This window comes from Chrysemys picta, chromosome 19 (assembly GCF_011386835.1).
Source record: "Chrysemys picta bellii isolate R12L10 chromosome 19, ASM1138683v2, whole genome shotgun sequence".
Classification (NCBI taxonomy): Eukaryota; Metazoa; Chordata; order Testudines; family Emydidae; genus Chrysemys; species Chrysemys picta.
Window position 1 is genome coordinate 6,770,950 of NC_088809.1, and position 23,298 is coordinate 6,794,247.

Genomic DNA, 23,298 nt, shown 5'->3' on the forward strand with positions numbered 1-23,298 from the left:
GGGTGAGGCTGTCTCTCACAAGCACAAGAGGCCCAAGTTTGGACAGTAAATCTCACTAGCTCTGCTATTATGCAATAACCAGAGCTCACTACATGTCAGGTCATACTGCTGAGTTTGAAGTGTTCGGTACATTACCTGTGGGAGTGCTCTAATGGAGGTGATACCACAACCAAACAGATTGCTCTCCACTTTGTAACCATTGTTCCGATGAAGTATTTTCAAGCAGGCCAGAAGGGATGAGTCTCTTCGAAATCCAACCACTGTAACAGGTGCAGTAGATAGAACTAGTCCAAGAGGCCAGAACTGGATTATTGCACTTAGAGGCCAAGTCTTTTCTAGTGGACTAGGTGACTGGTCTAAGAAAATGGTAGCACCAGGAACAGAGGAATGGAGTTTTTCTTCAGTGTAATCCAGCTCCTTTGCTGCTAGCGCATCCATCCTTGCCTTAGGGAAGGGAGACAATACAACATTCCTGAGAGACTGAAAGGTGCAGATGTAGCTAGTTCAGAAGTAGCCTCCTATGCCCCTAAATTATTAGACTCTTCCAAAAATAACATGGGTAATTCAACCAACAGGACAACATTCTGCAGAATTCAACAAGCCTAGGTGGCTGGTTAAAACACCTAACTCCCCATTAAGTGAAGCTGAAGAGCAATTGAAGCGTTGATCCCACTGCCCTCAAATGGAACTAACTGCAGGACTGAACTCTGAATTCTTGCCTTTCCCCAATCCTTCAGCTTGAGGAAACTAACTCCGGTCCCAGGAGAGGAGGAGACTACAGAGAGCGGTTTTCTTCTTTCCCATTAAGAGAAACAGAGGAGGCATATTTATAGTAATGGGAAGGAATAAAACACCAAGTCACAGCACTGTATTTTAAAGTTTTCTTTATGGCTACTTGGAGGAGAAGAATATTTTTAAACGCATAAAAAGAAGCGGGCAATCAGACACTGACTCAGTGCAGTTAGTATGGTACTTACTTTCCATTTCCTCCAAACATGCTTTATAACAGTAGCAGCTCTGCGCATTCTTTGGAAATGTTTCTTTGCTAACCAGGAGCGAACAGCTGAAGATTTAACCAAAAAAGAGTCAACAATAAAGGAACTGGCATATAGAGGATCTCAAAGCATTTACCTATAACAAATCCAGTGGTATACATTTCCTAATTGTAAATGTTGTGCCAATGTTCAATTATAGTACCCCGACCCACTAAATATTTAACCCATCTGGAAAAGTTACTTTTGACATCAAAATCACACCAGTATCAGCTTTCACCTACCAGCTTGGATGATGGTAGCAGACCATCTCTGCTTGGATAGCTTCCTCTGCTTAAATCTTCTCCAGCAACACTGAATGCAAAATGCTTTCTCAGAGAGTACTGCTGCTCTTCTAGCTTCAAGTTGTTCTAGCTGCGTCAAGGAAAAATCTTGCCGTTAGTAGACTGCATATTCAATCAGTTAGGAAAAAGCTGTGATTGGCCTCTCATTTTTCATTAATTTAGAACATGGATCCTTTGGTATTTTGCATGAACATATTTTAGAAAAACTATTAAACAGTGGTGGGTTAACGTATCCATGGAGACATGAAGCTACTTCAGTTTCTAGAACTGTAGATCATATTTTTAAAAGCCTAAGAAAAGACAGGCTTATTAGATAGAGCCTGCTACTCCTAAAGTGAGGGGGAAGAGACCTAGGGGTGGGAAAGCGCCTAGAAGTTAGATACTTTCTATCAAGGCCAATACAAGAAGCTGTTTTAAAGTGGTCTGCTTCGTTAGCTTAGGCCCAATTCAGCAAAGCATGTAGTTAAGTCCAGCTGCATGTTAAGCACATTGTGAACAGGTGATTTCACACTTAGGCCTGGTCTACACAGGGGGTGGGGTGGGGTGGGGTGAATCAATCTAAGTTACACAACTTCAGCTACATGAATAACATCGCTGAAGTTGACATAGTTAGATCTACTGACCATGGGGTCTTCACTGTGGTAAGTCAACGGCTGACGCTCCCCCATAGACTCCGCCTGCACCTCTCGCTCCGGTGGAGTACTGGAGTCGACAGGAGAGCGCTTGGTGATCGATTTAGTGAGTCTAGACTAGATGTGATAAATCAACCCCTGCTGGATTGATCGCTGCCTGTCAATCCAGCGGGTAATGTAGACAAGCCCATAGGAAAGAAATAAATTTATCACCCTGAAACTGAATATAATCCTTAGTGCACCTGTGACAAGCAACAGTAAATGAGTGAGCAGAGAAACAGGTACAGTGGGGGTGAATGCCTCATGTCCTTTACCCAATGGAGTTTTTAAAAAGACTAAATTCCTACTCCCATTGGATTGTTTTCACCACGTACTAAAGTGTAAAAGGTTTTGGGGTTTTTCTGGAAATAATGTGAACAGGGTGCAAAATCCTGCTTCCACTGAAGTCAGCAGTTTTGTCGTTGTCTATAATGGAACTGGGCTGTGACCTGTATTGCAGAAGCACACTCTTGTTCTTCCAGGAGATGGATGTAACATGCTTACCATGGAATTAGTCATAAAGATTTTGGTTTTTCCGCAATACATGGAAGAGGAGGTTGATTTGGCCTCTGTTTGCTTAAGGGAAACAGCACTTTGTCCCACCGTCATTTTCTGAAGAAGATCATGGATGACAAAGTGTAACCCTTCATCATTATTTGCTGTTTGAGTCAAACCTGCAAAATACAAGATGTTGAAGGGAGGGAAAGTCAAGCATCTAATTAAAGACTGGAAAATATAGTCTCACTATAAGTAAAAGGGGCACAATTATTGCCATGGTTAAAACCACCTATGTAGAAACAATCAGACTTGATTTGAACAGATAACAGATCCTATACAATCTAGAAAACAAAACCGAGAACAGGAGCAAGCGGCAAGGGATTTAGACCCTCAATGACAATGTTCTGCAAAAAAGCAAGAGCATTGAGCAGGACTTCACCGCAGTGCTTTAGACTGTAGTTTTAAAAGGGAAATATTTTGGAGATGCCTAAATAGGAGATGATTCTATCAATGAATGAGGGATTATTCTGGCCACTTTTGAGATAGAATGGACACAGTTCTAGTCACATTATTAGGAAATAGACAAAAAAATAAAGGACAGCAGAGTAAGCAGGAGAATGAGGGAAATTGGTTGCGAAAGGTTTCACAAGTTAATTTCTCTTTTGGAAGAAGTAAGACGAGGTTAGGCAATTCAGACTAGAACGACTACATCTCTCTTTCAGAGAGTATAAAATAGTGCTGCATGGCAATTCCGAATGTCAAATATAGGAACCTGGAAATCCCTGGATCTTTCTACCCCTAGCAATGCACGTGTTTCTATTTTTTCATTGAAATACTTATTTCTCTTTAGGAGATGGAAAAAGCAATACATTTAGGCTGAATATTGAAGTTTTGCTTTTCTTGCCAACAGGAGAACACCTGGGGATGAGCAGTGTTTCCATTGGCCATCACTGGGAACCAATAGCCGTATTGCTTATTCCCACCAACAGGAAATAGTTTCCTCTTCTGTTACCTACCACAATAAAGCAGGGATAGCAGCTAGTCAGGAGAAGGCATTTCCCATGCCAGTGTCCAATAAATTTGTAATTGAGAGCCATAGTCAAAATATTTATCTGCCTCTACTGTACTGCATATAACTAACCAAAGCTAAGCAGTCAGCATTTTCCCAGATACAAGTAGACTGAGCCAGTTTGGTCATTGGTGCACGAGGTTCTATGTTTCCTAGCTTACTGGGCTTCCTTTTCCAGGTTAAAGTTAGATGTACGAACAAACTTATTAGATTAAGGTTAAAAAATGAATTAATATGGTGCATGTTGCAGTTGCTTTCCATACCAAATTTAACAATGAATGAGCTGGTACCCTCTCCTAATAGCCCCTCTTTCAGGGATACATAGAATGTGCATTACCTTGTGAACAGGATTACTTTTTAAAATGCATCCTCAATTGTTGCTTTGAAATACAGACACGCACAGAGAAGTTTGCAAAAGAAGAAGGAGTATAATAGCAGCAGCAGAATCCAGTAAAGCTAGAGGCCAACTGTGTATTTGGCAACAGATACAAGAAAGAGAAAGGAACGTAAGCAAACAAAAATAAACTGAAAATTTTCCAGTTTACTTATCTAATGCAGCATATAAAAAAAATATTCACAAAAGAAAAAACAGGATCATTTGAAAATCATATTCTACTCCCAATAAGAATACAGAATACAGCCATCTGCACAAAGATGGAGGATTTAGCATGGAAGTCATTTTATTTCAACAGTTTTAAAAGCCTGCCTTAAATGCCAGATTGTATGGAAATTAACATTAATGACTATAATGTAAAAATACTATGAAAGCTCAAAAACGAGGAACTTCCCCAAAACTGAATGTGTGATAATACAGTAGTGGTATTTGTTTGATGCAATATCAAGAAATTCTGTGCACTGCAGTGAGCTGAGTGAAACAAATAAAACCTACCTCTTTTCTTCTTAGCAGGAGAGAAACCATTTTCATCTGGCACTGTATTCAATGTACGTGATTTTCTCAGCACTTTATAACGCTCAATAAAACTTTGGAAGGAGACCCTGACAGCCAAAATGAAAATCAATCCTACATGAGTACCATTTACTGTATGGCTCAAATGCTTAAAAATTACCTTTTAATGGAAAAAAAAAAAAACACAACACAACAATTTCCACTAATTTTAGTTAAATCCCTGGTTGGTTCTCCAAATCTCAGAATACAAAATTCCTTACAAAGAACAGAATAATTAAGTGAATCTTTTCTGTGCCATTGACAGATTTCAAAATTGTCAAGCACAAGGTCTGACCTGATCCACTGGCAGCATAATGAACTGCTATACTGATGTGGGGGTGGAGAAATGGACATTTCAGCATTTAGGTGACATTTCTTGGGCCAACAGGTCACAGGGCTGTTGCCTTTCAGCATGGAGATTTTAAAAGGAAGGTGGGGAATTTGCATCTAAATTCCCAACACTGTTTTGAAATTCTTCACGAAGGTGTATTTGTCTAAATAAGCCATACAGCAGAATATGTAGGTTTCCTGCCAATTTACATTTGGCTACTCAGATAAGAGCTTATCTACCCATTCAATCTCTGTAGTAACAAGTAGTCAACAATTAAATATATAGAGAGGGATGCAATGGTCCCTGGTCGAACTCTGTGGAAGCCAATGGAACTACGCTAGACAAATCTGGCTTATGAAGTTTAAGGAGCTGTATTCTGAATATAAAGTAAACATGAGAAACTTAAAATTCAATAGGACTTACCTAATAGGAAATCCAGCTGCACTGATGCTGATAGTTTCTACTATGCCACATGCTTCAAGCTGACTGAGAACCTATAGCAGGAATTAAAACACTAATTCTGTTTGTACTGCTATTAAGCTTTACCAGGGTTTCTATCAATGCAAACTGCTTTTGATAACCTACGAGTTTTTCAAAGACTTGAGCCTTTCTATTTAAAGAGTTTCCAAAAGCAATTAACATTCACCTGTTCAATCTCTCAAATCTGTTGATTCTTTGAAAGATGGCAAAGTTATGGCGCTCATCTCCTACTTACTACAGTGGCAGTTTAGCCTAAGTACTATAGGGTGAGTGTGTGTTAAAACAAATGATACATTACATCGGACTCTGTTGAGCAGAGTTAGACAGGACTGTCCTGTCCCAGACAGTTTGCCGGAGGTCTTGAGGCTCAATTTCGCTAGGTGTCTGATTTCCACCCCCTCACACATTCAGCTCATTCACTAGTGGCAGAAGTTTCTTTACTTTGTGAAGTAGGTGGTTTTGCTCCAACCCCAAGCAATTTTACCTGCAATTTGTACTGAGGATTTGCCAGTTACGTGCCTCATCACACTTAAAGTGGCAGGAAATTTATCCTGAATTTTCAAACTGGATTCTTGTTCTTTTATTGACATTTAGAAACATCAAGATAGATCCTTTGTAGATATAAGGATCAACACCGCTCCATTCAACAGAGCTTTTGATTTTACACCAGCTGAGAATCTCCAAGTTTAGCTACAATTGCTCTGCTCCCAAGGAACCTCCCACCCAGCATGCATGTCAGCTGTTCTCATCAGAGCTGGCAAACCTCCCTGTATAGAAACTAGCAGAGATTTAATAAAAGGTGTGCATTATAAAATAGACTGTGCCATTAAGATGGGTCTTGACTCGGAGCTAGGTTTAGTGAGCTCCAAGCCCCCCACACCACTAAATCCAAACTTGTACTGAACAGCATCTTTTAAGAGAAACTGATGTTTCACATACACGGTATTTATCAATGAATTTATCTGCAGTGAAAAGAGCCTCACTGAAGATTCACCCTAGTTTGGAGAGGTTTAAGCATCATCTACCCTACCTCTGGTAAGTTCCCTCTTCTCAAATGAAACTTTCAAGATATTGGCTAAGAAAAGTGCTTTACAACCCATATCATACAGAGCCTGATGCAAAGCTCAGTATGAAACCAATTAAAAGACATGGACTCCATGAGGAAAATTCTTTGTAGAGTTACCTCTTCTTTTTTAAAAGTCATGGCCTTGCAATCCGCATTAGGCTTGATGCATCTGATGTAATGAGGTGTAGTGCTATGCAAGATCTGCATCAGACGTTCAAGTGAACCCTATAGAAACAAACACAGCAATTATTAATGACCATGCCGTATTGAGGCCCTTTTGTTTTTCCAGAGTAGTTTGGCTAATCAATACTTACGTTTTTAAAAAATCCTGATGTTTATTCGGGGTAGCGTTTACAGGCCCACAAGAGCAGAATTGCTTAATTTCAGCATAATAGGACAGCTAGAACAAATTATCAGTGTTCCATTTAAAGATAGCTTCGGACACTTTTATTCTGTGAGTAACTCAATGTTCATAAGTGTGCTGGATTGATTGCTCTATGTCTGGGGTTGTAGCAAGTCTGGAGAGGGAGGTATTGGTTTGACATGCAGCCACAAGTTATGGGTTAAAAAGCACAAAGGAAGTACAACAGACTCCAACTACTACTTGTTTAAATACAGAGGCTCCCAGTGGAGTTTTTCAGTTTTATACCCGTGTATCAAACATTTGGTACAGAGTCAGGAAATAAATGGATGGATTTTACCATCAAGTTACTTGAAGACAGCAGCAGAAATCAGGCAGAAGGATACAGCATCAGACACTCAAACAGGACAAACCTTGAACTTGGAGACCACTGTAACAACTGCTGCTCTGTTCTGGGTTTTGGTATCATTTTGGCTCTTTTCTGTCATGGGAAAGAACTTCTGAAGCAAGCAGTCTTGGGAATTCTTCAGAAGCTGGAGTAACTCCAGTGGAACTGGGTCCTATATAGGCAAATACATGTCACTAGGATTTGGTGGAGTTACTTGGAGGCACCCTTAAAGATGTAACTAAATATTCGTCACATTTGGAGTCAGTGAGGTTAGTAAATAAGTTGTATCAGAATTTTATTACCCAATAAAAGCAATAGTTTAGAGACCATTTCAGATCTGACCACATGTATTTAATATGAATTCACAAATATAGGAAAATGCTTGAGAGTTAGATCTACCACCATATTTAGTAAAAATTGTGTCTGTTACTAGCATTTTCTTATGGAGGGATGGCACAATGAGAAGATTAAGGCACTCATGCAGTTTAGTTTTAGTTAAGCCGCCCTCGGGCTAGTTAACTAATGGTAGGGCAGTCCTCATAATGGACATTAGAGCTTTCCTATGCTTAATAAGAGATGATATTCACTGCATCACATGATACCATTTCTTAAAGTTCCTTGCAAAAAAGTGACTTGCTGTATCAGAATGTCATAATATAAAATAGATTCCAATGTTCACAGATCACTTCATTAACTTCCTGGTAGGTATAGTGCAGAAAGACGCTAAGTTTTAAGTTTCTATGTGATATTGGTAAACGGCCAAAGGTAAGTCCATGCTGCTGTTTCCCTGATCACAATGAAGTTTAAAGTCTGAATTTAATATTCATAATTAAATGCCACAAAGACAGTTCTGGAGGCTGAAGTCCTCTATTCACACAATATGCAATAGCAGTGCACACGTCTCTACGCTGCCCCAGCAATATGACCAAACCCTGGAGAGAACATCTTCAGGGGCGAGAGGTTGTGGAGTTTGCCTGGCTCCCTTAATCCTTGGGCCTCTGAGCCTGCTACCAAAGATGCTACCTGTGCTGGTGATTGTTCACAAGGCACTGAATTGAGATGATCAACCCCTTTGACATGTCATCTACTAGTAGTGGACACATGCACTGTGTTAACAGCAATTAAAGACTAGTTTAAGGAGGCTTTTGATTTTTAGGCTAGCTTCTTTCATAAGCCATGTGCTTATTTTATAGTTTATTTTTTAAAATACATACATACCCTATTTTTCTCCACCATGCCTTCCACTTGGTAACAGACTTTGCCAGCATAATGGGAAACAACAAAGTTAGGCTTCTTACTAAACTTGTCCCGGCTTATACACCGGTTATTAGACAAAGAGTTCTCAATTCGGGTTTGGAATTGGCTGACGTTAGAGGATCTGTTCAGACGACACTCCTGTGTAATGAAAACAAAGTAAAATTGTAGCATGTCCTATTTGAAATAGGACAACTTTACCTGCACAGCAATTAAAATCTTTCAGACATTAGTATACTTAGACCTGAAGGCATTTTATTTATCTATGTTTCATTTGGTATTCCAAGTCCTTTAATGTTCAAGTACTTTAAAAGAGTGACGCAGTCATGGGGGTTCCATGTTTGACATCAATGGAGTGCATTTACACGGGATACCCTGCAAGACTGGGGGAGGGATGTGGGGAAAGAACCACCCCATAAGCATTATGGAAACAGTTGGCTCTTTTGCCTTTAAGTAAATCTACTCTCTTTGGTCATTTTGGGAGACAGCTGAGGAAAGGAAGAAAAGCAGGCTAGACAGTATTCTCGGTTCAGCTCTTAAACTTACCTCATTCAGCAAAGAAAAGATGCTGACAGGGCTTCCTTCTATCAGATCTAGACAACTCTGGTTATCCTGGTAGTTTATGAAAGACCATTCTAGACCTTCTGCTGCATATTCTTCCTAATACAAGAGAAATGTGGAGAATGTCCTTGCTCCTCAGGGCACCAGTATTTCACAGTATACTTAGTGAAGTATTTCACTTAGGGCTTTTGTCACTGGACATACAGTCGTTACATGTTGGCTTTTTAAACAAGTCAGTTCATATCCTTAAACACCACCACTTGTAGCAGATCGGTCATAGTTTTCAGAACTACAAATCTTCTGAAGTTCCTTCTCACATAAGAGGTCTAAAACCTTTGGCTAAGTAGCATCAGATCCCCACAGGGCCATCTGCAGGCTGTATGTGGAATTGTGCAGTTCATAAAACTGCAGAGACGCTTTACAGAGTGATCACACAAGGTGAAAGCCAAGTTGTGACTCAGATACCCCTTCGGATTTCCCTTAAAGGGAAAGAGCATCCCTTTAGGGCAGAATTTAGCCCTAAGCAAGAGCTCAACATGCATCCGCTAACAGTATTGTGTTGAAAACTAAATTGGATCCAAAAGGAAAGGGAAAATGACTGCATTGCAGTTACAAATCAATGTAATTAAAGTACCGTAGTTGTGCTGGACAGAGTTCAGCATTCTTGCAGAACAAACGGCCAAGTGAGAAAGCAGAACAAGTTCTCATTTTTGTTAACTTTAAAAATTTGTGGCAAGTCAAACTTGCTTAGGCAGACTCACTAATGGAATACAAACTGTTTGGCATGCAGCCATGTCAAGAAGGGGAAGTCAAGCAGCGACTTGCAGCTGGCATAAAATGGCTATTATGATTTTGTTTCAGTTGGAAGAGGAAAAGTCATTTGCGCAAAACCTAGTCTCCATCTGTACTGATTGTTAACCCCGTGTGTGCTGGCATGTTGTACACAGTTACTCTCGGAGAGCAGTTTAAGAAAAAGTCAGTGGAACACACAAGCGCACAAGATTGTGAATTTCTGGATAACGTACACTCGGGGCCCGTTTTGCACTACTATGCTGTCTGCAATGTATAATTTTCTTATCTCCTCACTGCCACAAATACTAGATAGCCTTGTACCCTTCAGCTCAGTTGAAAGGGCAAAAAGTATAATGGGGATATAGGAATAATAATGGGTTAGAATGCAACTCAACAAGTATATTACAGTAGCAGCACAAGCCCCAGTGAGGGTTGGGCCCCACGGTGCTAGATACTGTACAAACTTCGCAAATTTAAACAGTTACATTCTGAAGGTTTATAGGTCTGAAATTTAGATTCCAATGCATCAAGATCTAATTAGCAATGAGTTTGTTTCTTACTTGTGACCTAGCCAGTGGTTGCAACAGCTTAGCAAAGTATTTTCCTAAATGTTTGTATGGTTCTAAATTAACTCAAGCCCTTCTTTTCTAGTGGTTGAAATGCAGAGTGGGAAATACTTCTTGTCCTTTGCCAGGGCTATTTCCCACTAAGAAGAACCCAGGGCAGACAAGAAGTGTTCTATTTCGATTGAAGGGACAAGGGAATGGCAACTTGGTTTATGAGGTAGTACTACCAGGGCAGAGGGCCCACCCAAAGCATCATTTAAGCCCTTATTACAGGGCCCTGCATGAGCTCTCTGCAGGGGATGAATTTTGGCCCTAAGGAACTGCCCACAAGACCATTCCAGAGTCTTGTGTAAGACAGAGCCATGCATTAAACGCCTTTGTTCCCGACAGGAAAGGTGTGCTGTGGTTGCAATTTCTGAGGACTGTTCAGACTCCGCACACCTTAAGAGATGCCCAACAAATTCAGTGGCACCAATATGCCCCTTTGATGAGCTCTGGACATTTCAGCAATTCACAATGTCACTGGAACCCTGGTGACAGCTTTTAAAGTGTGTCTCCATGAACATATTATTTCCTCTACAGATGTTCCCCCTCTCTGCAAGGGCCCAATACTACAATCCTTGGTCAAGTAAGTAATCCCCAATTATTTCTGTGACAGAGTAAAAGTTGCATAATCAGGCCATAAAACAGAGTTTTAGGTTTAAAAAAAAAAGTCTTTGTAATTAGGAATTGAACAGTGTAATAACATAGGAATAAATACAATGGCTTTGTGTTAGACATCTCGTAAAGGGACAGTACCTGTTGTGCCTTCAGATAGTGTGCTACAAAGTGCTGCTGTAGTTTCTCATTGGCATAGTTAATACAAAGCTGTTCCAAGTTGTTTTCAGGAAAAGATTCAAAACCATAAACGTCCAACAAACCTAGAGAAATATGGGGAAATATTTATTTTCTATCAGATCTAGTGTGTTTGGGTTTATAGAAGATTTACCGTACTTTCTACTCTTAAATTAAAAGGGACTAGAAACTATACCTATAAAGTTGGTCCACACAAGAGAATCTGCATAGATGCTTCCGTTTATCACTGAAACCAGCCAGTCAAATAATCTGTAAATAACAGAACCCTGATTAGCTGGAAAGATTTACACTTATCTTGTAAATATTCAGTTGATTTATGTTTTCCAGTGATTTTTTCTGACTCCTACTGTTACTGCCAATACCACAATATTTTATAGTTTCACATTTCACCTTGGCAGCTAAAGTAATTTTTATTAAGTCAGAGGTATGCCATGAGTGTTTGAATAAAAGTTAAGAGACCTCCTGAAACAAATGAAGAGCCGTACACCCCTGCCACTAATTCACTTCATTGTATCTCATGAGTTTTGAAGAGCAGAGGACTAGACTGTAACATGTGAGCACAAGGTCAAGACCCTATTCTACAGGGTTTGTTCCCTTTACTCCCACCAAACTTCATGAGACTAGAGGGAATTTAGCGGATTCGTACACGTATTTAGGCATTGCTCTGCTCAACATTGTAATGATTAATTGACTTAGGAGTCTAAGGCCCTTTTGAAAATGGCATCTAAAAAAACCCATGGACCTAAACCCTTAATTCAGTTAAGGACACAGGGCCTTATTCTGCCTTACTTTACATCACATTTGTCTCACTCAAATCAAAAGGGAAGTCAGAGTGTGAAGGCAGAATTTGATCTTGAGTTTCTTCAAGAAACTTTTCTTTAAACATGGTATAGGTGATTTTAAAATATCTTCGACTGCAGTAGCACCAGCAATGCAGCCCCATTGTGCTAGGAGCTGCACAAATACAAGACCACTTCCCCCCAAAAAGCTTACAATCAAGGCCCTAGTCATACAATGAGGTATGCGTTAAGCCCCTTATCTATGCAGAACTTATTGTAGGATCCGGGTCTCAAGAAGGGGGGAGGAGAAGGAGGGAAGAGAGAATACACACATTTGTTTCTATAAGTTTATAAGAAGGCAGAAGCACATAGGGCTGTCATGGAAGTGGATGAGAAGAAAAAAAATTTTCACAGCACTGACCCATGTATTCAAACTATTTTACCTTGGATATATAATTCTGCATTTAAACAAGGACATTGTTTAATTATTGCACATGAGTCAATTTCATTCCTGCTTTCAAAACATCATGAGTCAAATAACTACAGTGAGGAGCAGTGGCTCAGGGATTCCTAAGCTTTTTCAGAATAGAAGCCATGTTTTAAATGCATTTAAATCCCATTAGTGATTGCACGGACCACTTCTCCTCCCCATTTGTAATTGCATAACATCCATGTAAGCAATTGCTGTATTTGCAAGAGAGGGGAAGAGCAGTTGTCTTAATGCAATTTCACAGATGAAACGGAGGAAGCCAGTGCAATGAAACAAGAGTTTGTAAAGTGCTGGCATATTGTTTTAATTTCTCTTTTAATATATAAATAAAAATATAAATATATATAAAGCTATCAGCAAGCTAAAAAAAAAAAAAATCCTCCAATGTTCAAACATGTAGAAGATAAAACGTAACTGATTAGAAATGTTCTTAAACAGACATCACATGGCAAGCTTTCCAAGGACAAGTACATGTAGATAGGCTGCAGATGAATAAGGAATAAGTAGAAACGACTGACTAGGATAAAACTCTGTTGGTCACGTTGACACTTTAGCTAAACCTTGTATATAGACACAGTCACAGCAGCATTGCTGATGGAACTTACTTAGCATAGATAACTTTAGCCAGGCAGTCCCTTCTAGTTTCACATTCTGATCTGGAGCATGGCTTCTTGAAGACTTGTTGCTGTTTTCCAGCAGTTATCGTTCGAATTCTTAGTGTTTCCAGCAGCTCCTCTACAGATACTTTTAGCAAGTTTGCAGTGGTTTTCACAAAACCTTGTTCAAACAGCCAAGAAAGTATATGAATATAACCTGTTTCTTAAAAATCTAAGCACCTCCCAGAAGTTTAATCTAGATTAAAAAGTGGCCTTTGGATAGCCCACACTGAAGCTTCTAACTTCATGGAATATGCTCTTACTTTTAAGACAGAATTTTGTAAGACTGGCCTCTAATTTTGAATACCCACTAATTTTACCCACGTTGCAGGTGCTCAACAATGCCTGTTTAAAAACCCACACACCTCTCGGGCTATGTCTACACCGCAATGAAAGCCCAGGGTTAGAAGAACTCAAGTTAGCAGACCCTGAGTTTCTTAACTTAGGGCTTGAATATCTACACTCATTTTTAACCCCAGGTTAGGAATTGTTGAACCCTGAGTCCCAACTTGGAGCTCCAGCATCTATCACTGCATGATGTGGGCCCACAGTCCAATCACTCATATTCTAGACTTCCTAATGCCCACCCAAAATGTGGCTGCTCTAGCCTTTTGTTCACGGTGCAGTGCGGGAAAGCTTGACTGTCCACCAAAACTTGACTGTCCAGAGGACAAAGGAAGTTGGCCCATGGGATTGTGGGACACTTGGTGGACTCCCAGAGCATGAGTCCAGTAGTGCTGCATCTACACTGCAAAGCAACAGGGCTTGAACCCCAAGGGGTCTCAGGACCCTGGGTTAGCACAATCTGTGTGTAGCCAGAATGGGGGCTAGGCCTGAACCTGAGTTTCAAACCTGGGCTTAAAATGCAGTGTCTAAAACTGGCCACCCAAAATTAGACAGTCTCTCAAGATATACCCTTGTCTGTTTGTCATCTCACATAAGCCCCAGCATGCACTGCCCAAAGAGGTCTCTAAAATCCATGAAGGGTAGTACACAAACAATTATTGCTAGTAAAATGGGAGATGTATCTGGCATAGTTAGAGAACTTAACCCTGTCATAGTAGGAGTCAAGATTTCCTTGTGCAATGTATGCAGAAAATTTAAACTACTTAAGACTGTGCTAACTCAAAACAGCAGCTGAAGTGTACTAGAAATTATTGCACCCAAATTAAAGCCATTGGAATTTGTCAGAATTTGTGAAACAGAAATATGAAGCCTTCCTGATTAGGCCACTGTCAGTTCCATGGAAAACTCGGGCTATTTAAATTTAGGTCATAGAGATCTTCTACAGAAAAGGAAAGAAGCTCAATATATGTTCTCCCTTATAAAGTATCTAAAGGTTTATAAAAGGCTGCAATTTGACAGACTGGCTCAGATTGGAATCTCAAAATGGAATTACAACCTGAATATTTAAGCACATAAATATATATGAAGCCTCCAGTCTAGGTCTCTCTGTCTCTGGGGGCCATGTGGTGTAAGTATATGACTAGGAACAAGGATGATGATTCTGCCAACAACTCACTCTGTGCAAATCACTCAGTTCCCCTGATCTCTTACAGAGGTGGGATGATTACATTAGTGTTTGTGCAGCATTCTGATGTTTTATAAAAACAGATGAAAGGAATAATGGAGAGGATACAATTAAGTGACAGTTCTAGTCATTCCTCTCCCCACTTTGGCCTCCTAATGAAAGGAAGAGTACAGATTATGTACTTCTGACATCAGGTCTTTCTGGTGCCTAATAGGAAAGCAAACACTAAAGCTATGTATGTTTGGGGCCTCACCTTTGGCATTATCTTCTGGTTCACAAGGCTGGGATTCATCCACTGAATCAGAGAACTGAATGTTACCAAGGTGTAGAAGTCCTGCTAATATCTGCAACATAAACAGGCATTTGAACTCTGGAGTTCAGATTCACCTATCATTGTTAAAGGCATCTGGGTTCCAAATACCCCAGATGAACAGGACAGCAGCTGAAACATTTGTGCAAATATACAAACCAGAAATCATTTGAAAGAAGCTGCTTATATTTTTAAAGCCACTAAATTTAGTTCCTGATCCTGCACTATTCAAGTAAATGAAAATTCTACCATTTACTTTGCTGAGAGCAGAACTGAGCCCTTAGAAGTTAAAACGTTTACACGTTAGATAGTATAACCTAACCACAGGTGCTATACTAAAGAACTACTGTTAGTTTAACATCGGTCTACAAAATTACATTGAACACTGAACAAATGCAGTCAACTGCTGAAATGAAGAATTAGAAGCACATCCTCCCCATCATCCTGCCACCCTGCTCTGCTGCTAGCAAGGGCACTAAATTTAGCTGAACAGATGCCAAGAGTGGGCAGGATCCTCCAAAAGATCTTGGGGAATGCCAGAGAGAGCCATTTTCCCCACCTGCAGACAAACGCAGAAGTTGTGTGGACTTCTGCAACAATAGCCAAACAGGTTCCACAGTCTTGGGGAGGCAGGGTAGGATTCTCACTCAGGCTTAGGATTTGCTGCTAACAAGTCAAACTCTGCAGTCCTTATTCAGGGGATCTTTGCCTGAGAAATCAGTAGGAGATTTGCCCGGTAAGGCAAGGACTGCAGGATTTGGTACTAAGACTGATCACACACACCAAACAACCAAATGCAAACCAGATCCTTAGTGTCAAAGATGAGTTTACAGTGTTTTTATCTGACCTTAAAAATATTGTTCTGTGTGGAGCGGTCAATGCCCAGGTGAAACATTGCCTCTCTGGTCACCTCAAAGCAGTCCTCTGGAAAGCCAAAACAGGTGTTAAAATAAATAAATAAATAAATAAATAAATAAATAAAAATAAATAAAACACACAAACAAGCCACCCAACACCACTCTCATCCCTTCAAAAGGGCAGTGTACACAGGACAGCTGAAATTTTCAAAGGAACCTAAGGTGGTTGGGCACCCCTTTGAAAGTACCAGCTGCAAGCACAAGAACATCTGCTTTGCCAAACCAAAGGAGCAGAAGTCATACTATTAATTATACTACCGTCACTGAGTGACTTAATATGGAGTACAATATTGAGCCTTTGTGGGCCCTAGAGATTAGGTAGCAAGTTGTTGAAGCAGCCAGAGATCACACAAGGTTTGTAAACTTAGTCTCAGAGAGATGCAGAGGCCCTGATCAGACTTGCTATTCTAGGCCAAGTACAAATTCTGAACAGTGCAAAGTGAAATCTGAACAGAGTCAAAGTCAGGCAGGTGGCTTTGTGAAAATGGAACATAAATCCAATGTACCAAAGCCATAAGTCTCTCTCCAGTGATTTTTCTTCCTTAAGACCTACTCCCACGGGCCATTAATATTTTACATACAACAGTTTAACCTTTCATAACAGTCTCAGTTGTCAACTTTAAATCTTACCTTCCAGCGTTCTTTCTGAATTTGGCAACCAGAAGAAACTGGCACCCTCAGGCAGGTTCCACTCCATTCTTTCATCCTTCGTGGCACCTTTTGTGATCTTGCAACAAAAAACAGAAGAGACTACTGAATCCTAATGTTGTATGAAACATAAATGGCAGAGTGATGATTAGCAAACTGGGAACATACTTAATGCGATGATAACACAAGATCCAGAAAACTGGATTAAACCATGAGTAAAAAACTGAACTGTTCTAAACACTAGGAAGTTGCAGTAGATCTTCTGCCAGATCTCATGGTTCTATCACTAATGTACGTTAGAAATACCGAGAAATTAATCTAGCACAAACCTGATAAAAAATATGGAAGTTCCTTTCACGTGGGGCCTGATAAGCAACTCTGGTTTTCTCCAATAGAAATGTTTGGATGGAAGCACTAGTCAGATGTTGTGATCTGGAGAAAGAATAAACATGTTAGTACATGCCCTTCAAAACAGAAGTCCTAGGCACAGCCGGTTGTCACGGTATGCAAGGTACCCCTAAACTTTTAATACTGTTTTAAGCTTCTGGTGTCTTTACTTTATGAAAGACACTATGATAGAGTTCTTAAATTGATTAGTCATCCAAGTGCAGAGTAGTCCATTGGTACGGTCTTCTGGACTGAAAAGCTATCTTGCAAGATAGATGTCCTTTAAGTGTTGACAAGGTACTAGGTAAATCCAGGAAACATTAATTCATCCCAATATACCAAGGTACATTACAAAAAAACACTCCATTCCATGTTCTGTGGAAGACTCAAGACACATGTTTGCAAGAAGAGAAAGTTGTGAAGGTCAAACAGAACAAAAAACAAAAACAAAAAACCACCACCACACAGTTTGAGCATTTTACATAACAATTAATACCTGTTTAACTGAAGCTGGATATATTTTCCAAAACGGCTACTGTTGTTATTCCGAAGAGTACATGCATTTCCTGTGAAGTTACCAGGAGTGGGGACACACAAAGCATAATTATTCTCCAATAAAGGGGAAAACAAAACAAAAACACAGAGCTCGTTTTTTCTTCTTCTTTTTAGGGACACACAAATATATAGGATGATTTGCATGCTGCTTGAGTATTTCAGAGGTGATTTTTTAAAGAGGAATAATGGGGGATAGTGTAGGTTTGTACAAACAAACAACCCCCCCCCCCCCCCACACACACACACTTACAATGTAGTCATGGTTTTGTTTCCCCGTAAGTTTGACATTAAAAAAAGGTCTTTACCAAAAGCTTCCATAACAGGGTTGGAGTCCAGCACTCTCTTCTCTATCCTCTCCACTGTTTCATTGCCTTTAGGAGAGGTAGATGATGCCGCAACAGTAGCATAAAATTTCATAAGACATCGGGAAGTCCAAGTCTAAAAAGAGAATCTTGACAATAGGCCTTTGTCTGCTCTCACATTACTAATTAGATGCAAGTCTGACAAGAGCTTTGGCTATTGGAAAAATAACATTGTGCAGCTAGTGATTGTGTTGAGGAAAGTGATTTTTTTCACATTTATGGCACAAGCTTGAGGGCCGGGCTGGACTAGGTTCTTGTAAGAAAAATGAAGGTACAGCTATTCTGAAGCATAGCCAGAATTGACAGCTATTCTGTTAAGCAAAGCTGTATGTGAACTATAGCTGTCTTAAGTGCTTTGCTGAGCAGGGATGGACTGTTGATCAGGGTCACAGTTAGAACTCCTCAAATCTTGTGGGTGTTTTGACATGTGGGGCTTACGCTAAATCATATCTAGTCCTAGCAAAGGGCCACACTCCACTATCCTTACCTTGATTTCAACAGGAATTTTACTCTATCAAGAATTACAAATATGGTCCAGAATGCAGTTTGACTGAGCATGGCCTGTTTGAATCGAACCAGAGTGCATTCCCCTCCCCACCTCCTTCCCCTCACTATAACGGCTTACGGTTGCCTGCTGTATTCTGTACCAATTGCATTTATGTTTCTCTCTTCCTTCTTCAAATTAGAGAGCCAGCTGAAATGCTTTGTATCACATTAATGTCTCAGAAGATGATTAAAAAGGGGAAGCAAAAAAAAAAAAAAAAAAAAAAAAACCCCACCACACAACACACCCGTCTTAGGCTTACCTTTCCAGCACCACTTTCACCACTAACAATTATAGACTGGTTTATTGGTTCAATCTGGCTTTCAACATTTCTGTAGGTCTGTTCAGCCACAGCAAAGATATGAGGTTTCAACTCCTAACAATAAAAAGAGTATATATATTGTTTGAAAAGGAAAACAGTTCTGTTTAAAACAAAGCAGATTCTATTACTTAATCCTCACCAGCCCAGGGAGGTAGGGAAATAGAACTGAACAGAAGAATTTGGGCCCAGGAAACAGAAGCAGAAGGATAAGCTGTGTAACCCAAGGCCATACAACGAGAATTAGAACTCAGGAGTTTCTCACTAAGCCTCACGCTCAGGTCACTAGAATATTCTGTCTCTTCCTCTAGTCGATTTAAGAATTTGAGCACAGAAATATCAACCATATATTTTCTTCTACATACGGCTCTATCTTAAACTAAAATTTGAGATGCGCACTTAACTATACACCATAGGAACAAACCTGGCCAATAGAAGGGGGGAGAAGGCAAAAATGCACAGGTTTGTAAAAGAGCCCTGGCTGAATAAAGCATATATAGTTTTGCTAGAAGTGGTTCTAACATAGCTGGTTTATTGGTTCAGATTTGGATGACTTCATCTCTTTTGCTTTGTAAGAACAGTCACCACCATTACCTGAGGACGAAGTGCAGTGTGGTACTCTTTCATAAGCTCCAGCGAATAGAGGCAACAGATAGGTTGAAATGGATTTACAGCCACAAGACTGCAGCCAGCATATGTATAAAAGACATCTACTGTGTACCTTGCTTGCAGACATTTCAGTACTGAAAAAACATATGTTCTATTAGCAATTATTCGGAAAAAAAAAATGTATTTTTGTTTTCCCCAGTACTATTTGGATAAGAAATCTTTAGGCAAATGCTATCTTTTTTGCTATTCACAGATTGATTTAAATCAGATTTTTACAGAGTCTGAGAATGGTCAAATAAGATAATTTCTAGCATGTCTACCAGGAATAAATATTCCTCTTATAGGTTCATTTTCTTAAAAACAAGAATTTAAAGAACACCAAATTTGACTAATTAATTTCTTATGCATTCTCATTATAGGTTCCACATACACAGCCCTGAAGATTGAATCATCTATTCAGTCACAGAAAAAGGAGAAAGCAATGGAGAATTCTCCACATTGTATCAATATGCCTCATCTCAGTCTACAAAGGACCATTTTTAAAGTTAAGTGAAGACTGTAGTTTCCAAGCCTGATTTCAATCCGTGGCTTCTCTGCCAAGACCATTACAGTAAGAGGGCTCGACTGTTTGTGATGGTGTCTTAAGATAAGGAAATCTGTTAACAGAAACTGTACTGAAAGCACAAAATCCTTTTGGATAGCCATGTAAGAGCCATCCAGTAGCAATAACTGCCAACCAATACCAATTCAAGGTGCATTTGAACCAGTGACATAGATGAAGGGTTTTTTGTTTAAATCTTAGTTCCATGTTGCCGAGAGACCGGTGTGGGTTCAAAGCAATGCTAAAGAACATGGATCAAGCCAAGTTTAAAGACTGATCTCAGGTCAACAGGAATCTTTCCATTAACTTCAACAGACTCTGGATCATGTCCACAGGTACTATTTTCATGCTAGTGTTACCGAGATCAGAATAGCCGACCACAATATATCTTGTATGCAGTATTGTTAGAGATGTGTTGGTCCCAGGATATTAGAGAGGCAAGGTGAATAGGGAATATCTTTTAAATATATTGAAGTTGATCGAATAAAAGATATTACCTCATCCACCTTGTCACAGTATATGTTGACCGTTATTTGTTATGTGAAGTGAAGTAACCTTTCAGGAGATGCCTCTGATGGCCACAAATACGGACCTGTTGTTGTGGTTACAGGATTCACTTTGGTAAGGTCATCTAAGAGATGCAATTTATCTTCATCACTCAGAAAAGCTTTAACCTCTTCTTTGACTGAGTCATTGAGCTCATTCTGGATGGGAGGACCTCTCTTTGGGCCATTCACCTGGAAAGCACAGATAAAAGAACACCAGTAATAGATTGAACACCAAAGTGGACTTTCACCTCTTCAACAGCAGTTTTAAGTCCCTTTCCAGTTTCCAAATAAAGCAGATTTGATTTAAGCGCAGTCTTAGCAAGAAACAAATAATTCAGCACATTTTTACTACTGGTCTGACCTCTCTGCCCAGGAAGTATTAAACATATATATCAGTACCTTGGAAGTTGTGTTTCACTCTTTATACATGCTTTAGAAGGTGTTTATTTGATGCATGAGAGATCGTGAACTAATGACAATTTTTAGGGGCTGAACTCATCCCTGGTGTAATTCTGACTCAAGAGGAATGACACCATGGATAAATGTGTCCCTAAATGTATACTTCTTGATGTTGGCAACTTTGTGATTCTTTAAGAACAGATACACTTACACAGTGGTTCGTGACCAGGGGATTTTGACTCCTCTGAACAGCATATACTCAACACAAGATCTGACTCAAGGAGATGGTCTATTAGCCTTAATGGCTGGTGCCTAGATCATATTAGTTGTCAGAAGTACTAAGGCTAATGGAGGTTCCCCAGGCTTGCATTTTTTTGGAGCCAAACATGGTGCTCCACAAGTATGGTTTTGCAATATATATGTGTCCATCTGGAGAGGCGAATGGAGGGGTTATACGACTTTGTCTGCATCAAATCAGAATTTGGCCCTCCACATATAACTTATTTAAATACTTTAATCTGAGCCTCTGGGCTCCAGTGTCCTTGAAAACACTGTTTGGAAGGTTACTTGTTTGTTAAGCATACATAATGGAAAGCGTAGCCAGTACACACAGGTTTCAGGTGCTGGGTTTGGGTGGGTTTTTTGGCAAATGCAGATTTTTGCATTCCTTCCCACAAACGTTCTTTCTTCTCGCCCCCAAATTATGTAATTATCATTAGCATTACAAGTTCACCACGTTTTAACACACTGGTTTTTGTTTATACCAACAAGCTTCTGAATTAGCAAATACAATTTGTTAACTGACCTCAGCAGCATTCAAATGGACAAATAACATCATCTAAACACCACTTGCACATATGCCTCTGCAAGAATATACAAACTACAATAATAATTCCTCACAATTAATATATCCACTTGGGGATCTCCAATCTCTTTCCAGACTGGATATAACTGGATTTAAAGTCATGCACAATTCTATAGCATACCAATAAAAATTTGCTTATCAGTAAAGTTGAATGAGAAGAGAGTAGGCCAAATGTTGACATGAATAATGGTTTTCATTATCATACCATGTATGAGCATTAAGGGACCCAATGAGTTCACAGCTAGACATGCTGAACTACACAAAGCCAAATCCTGCTCTTCAGAGAATACTATAGTTTTGTTGTTGTTGATTCCCCCAGCTGTGGGAAAATATGCCTTGTTCTCCCCCTGCCCTCTCATTTGTTTACTGTTTATGGTATTTAAATTCTTGCAAACTCCATTGCAGAGCTGGCTGTAGTAATCCTGGAAAGGGAGACTCCTTTTTGCTAGCTTGTATTAGTTAGCCCCACTTCCCTGCATTCACTTTCATCTCTCGATATGTATGGCTAAAGGCAAAAATATTCAAGAATAGGATCAACTCTTAAAATGTGCACTTTTTTCTTTCTGCCTGGGTTTTTAACAATGTTATTGAAAAAATAATTTGAACCATGATTAAAAATAATAGTCTATTGTAATTTACAATTTCCAGTTGTAGTTGGCTGCATCTCTGAATGCAGGCGTACCTAAATTAATAAATTGCCAGTACTCACCAGTCTTACTTATTTTATCAGCCATATATTAAAACAATCTTAAGTAACAGATCAAAACCTTAAACTGATCAGATCTAGTAGCTCGATATTACCCAGAGGTTATTGACAATTTTGTGGAGCAGCTGCAGGGCAACAAGGGAGGGGGAAGAGGGAGAGAATACTTTAACAGTCTCCTATTGTGGATTATAATCAATTGAACCTCAGCCCAGCACTATTTCATGACAAAAAGTTTAAATTAGTGAAGACAGACAATATTGGGGCTTGATTTTACCTGTTTTGGCATATTATTCAGTTGTCTGATGCTGTGTATGGATGAATTTGTAAAGCTCTATAAACAGGAATCCTGGGTAGCAGAGTTGATACAGTGAAGGTCTTCAGACTGGGGGACCTTGTTCAAGTCAAAGTGGAGGTCCTAAAAGAAATCAACTTTGTTATTTCAGAAAGAGTAATGCAAACCACAGAATTCTGTACGGCTTTCCTGGAGCAGAGACAAGCCTGTACGGATTTAAATTTTCTTCTCTAGAGAAGCCAGCCCCACCAGAATAAGGAGTTAGTTAACAATGGGGGCTAGCTAGCTTATACATGTTGTTACACGAACAATAAAAATACTTGGTTTGCAACCAAGTTTAAGTAGCTTGATCTGTAAAGAGATAAAAACTAATACTCCCAACATATGAGCTCCACCAAGTCATACTACCAAAGAGGGGGCATAAAATATTTTCAGCCATGGGGTTGAAAGAAGCAAACTGAATGCGTTTTAAGTTTCCTAACTAGGAAACATGCAGCCCAAAGAGCTAATTGGTTTTATATGCACTCCTCACTTTTCTTTCAAAACAATTAGCCTGTTAAATAGATTTTTATTTGACTACTTAAACTTATAGAGCCTTACTTATAG

At 39.6% G+C, this 23,298-nt stretch overlaps 1 protein-coding gene across 2 annotated transcripts in view; it reads right to left on the bottom strand.

Annotated features, from left to right (window-relative positions):
- Positions 1 to 23,298, bottom strand: part of MYO19 (myosin XIX) — a 28,278-nt gene that overhangs the window by 1,887 nt on the left and 3,093 nt on the right. Inside the window, exons 2-24 of one of the 2 annotated variants that reach the window (XM_024099721.3) lie at positions 22,675 to 22,815; positions 20,475 to 20,619; positions 19,267 to 19,415; positions 18,616 to 18,729; positions 17,753 to 17,885; positions 17,389 to 17,458; positions 16,835 to 16,937; positions 16,488 to 16,584; positions 15,788 to 15,864; positions 14,884 to 14,974; positions 13,049 to 13,220; positions 11,350 to 11,423; positions 11,118 to 11,239; positions 8,947 to 9,060; positions 8,365 to 8,541; positions 7,172 to 7,318; positions 6,515 to 6,622; positions 5,275 to 5,345; positions 4,464 to 4,570; positions 2,512 to 2,681; positions 1,277 to 1,406; positions 978 to 1,063; positions 136 to 444 (exon numbers count right to left, since the gene is read on the bottom strand). In XM_024099721.3, coding sequence (XP_023955489.2) covers positions 136 to 444; positions 978 to 1,063; positions 1,277 to 1,406; positions 2,512 to 2,681; positions 4,464 to 4,570; positions 5,275 to 5,345; positions 6,515 to 6,622; positions 7,172 to 7,318; positions 8,365 to 8,541; positions 8,947 to 9,060; positions 11,118 to 11,239; positions 11,350 to 11,423; positions 13,049 to 13,220; positions 14,884 to 14,974; positions 15,788 to 15,864; positions 16,488 to 16,584; positions 16,835 to 16,937; positions 17,389 to 17,458; positions 17,753 to 17,885; positions 18,616 to 18,729; positions 19,267 to 19,415; positions 20,475 to 20,619; positions 22,675 to 22,686 — 2,778 coding nt within the window. In that variant the 5' untranslated portion in view covers positions 22,687 to 22,815. Of the gene's footprint in view, positions 1 to 135; positions 445 to 977; positions 1,064 to 1,276; positions 1,407 to 2,511; positions 2,682 to 3,913; positions 4,042 to 4,463; positions 4,571 to 5,274; positions 5,346 to 6,514; positions 6,623 to 7,171; positions 7,319 to 8,364; positions 8,542 to 8,946; positions 9,061 to 11,117; positions 11,240 to 11,349; positions 11,424 to 13,048; positions 13,221 to 14,883; positions 14,975 to 15,787; positions 15,865 to 16,487; positions 16,585 to 16,834; positions 16,938 to 17,388; positions 17,459 to 17,752; positions 17,886 to 18,615; positions 18,730 to 19,266; positions 19,416 to 20,474; positions 20,620 to 22,674; positions 22,816 to 23,298 lie in introns of those variants that run through there. The other variant, XM_008178818.4, reaches the window with a different exon arrangement.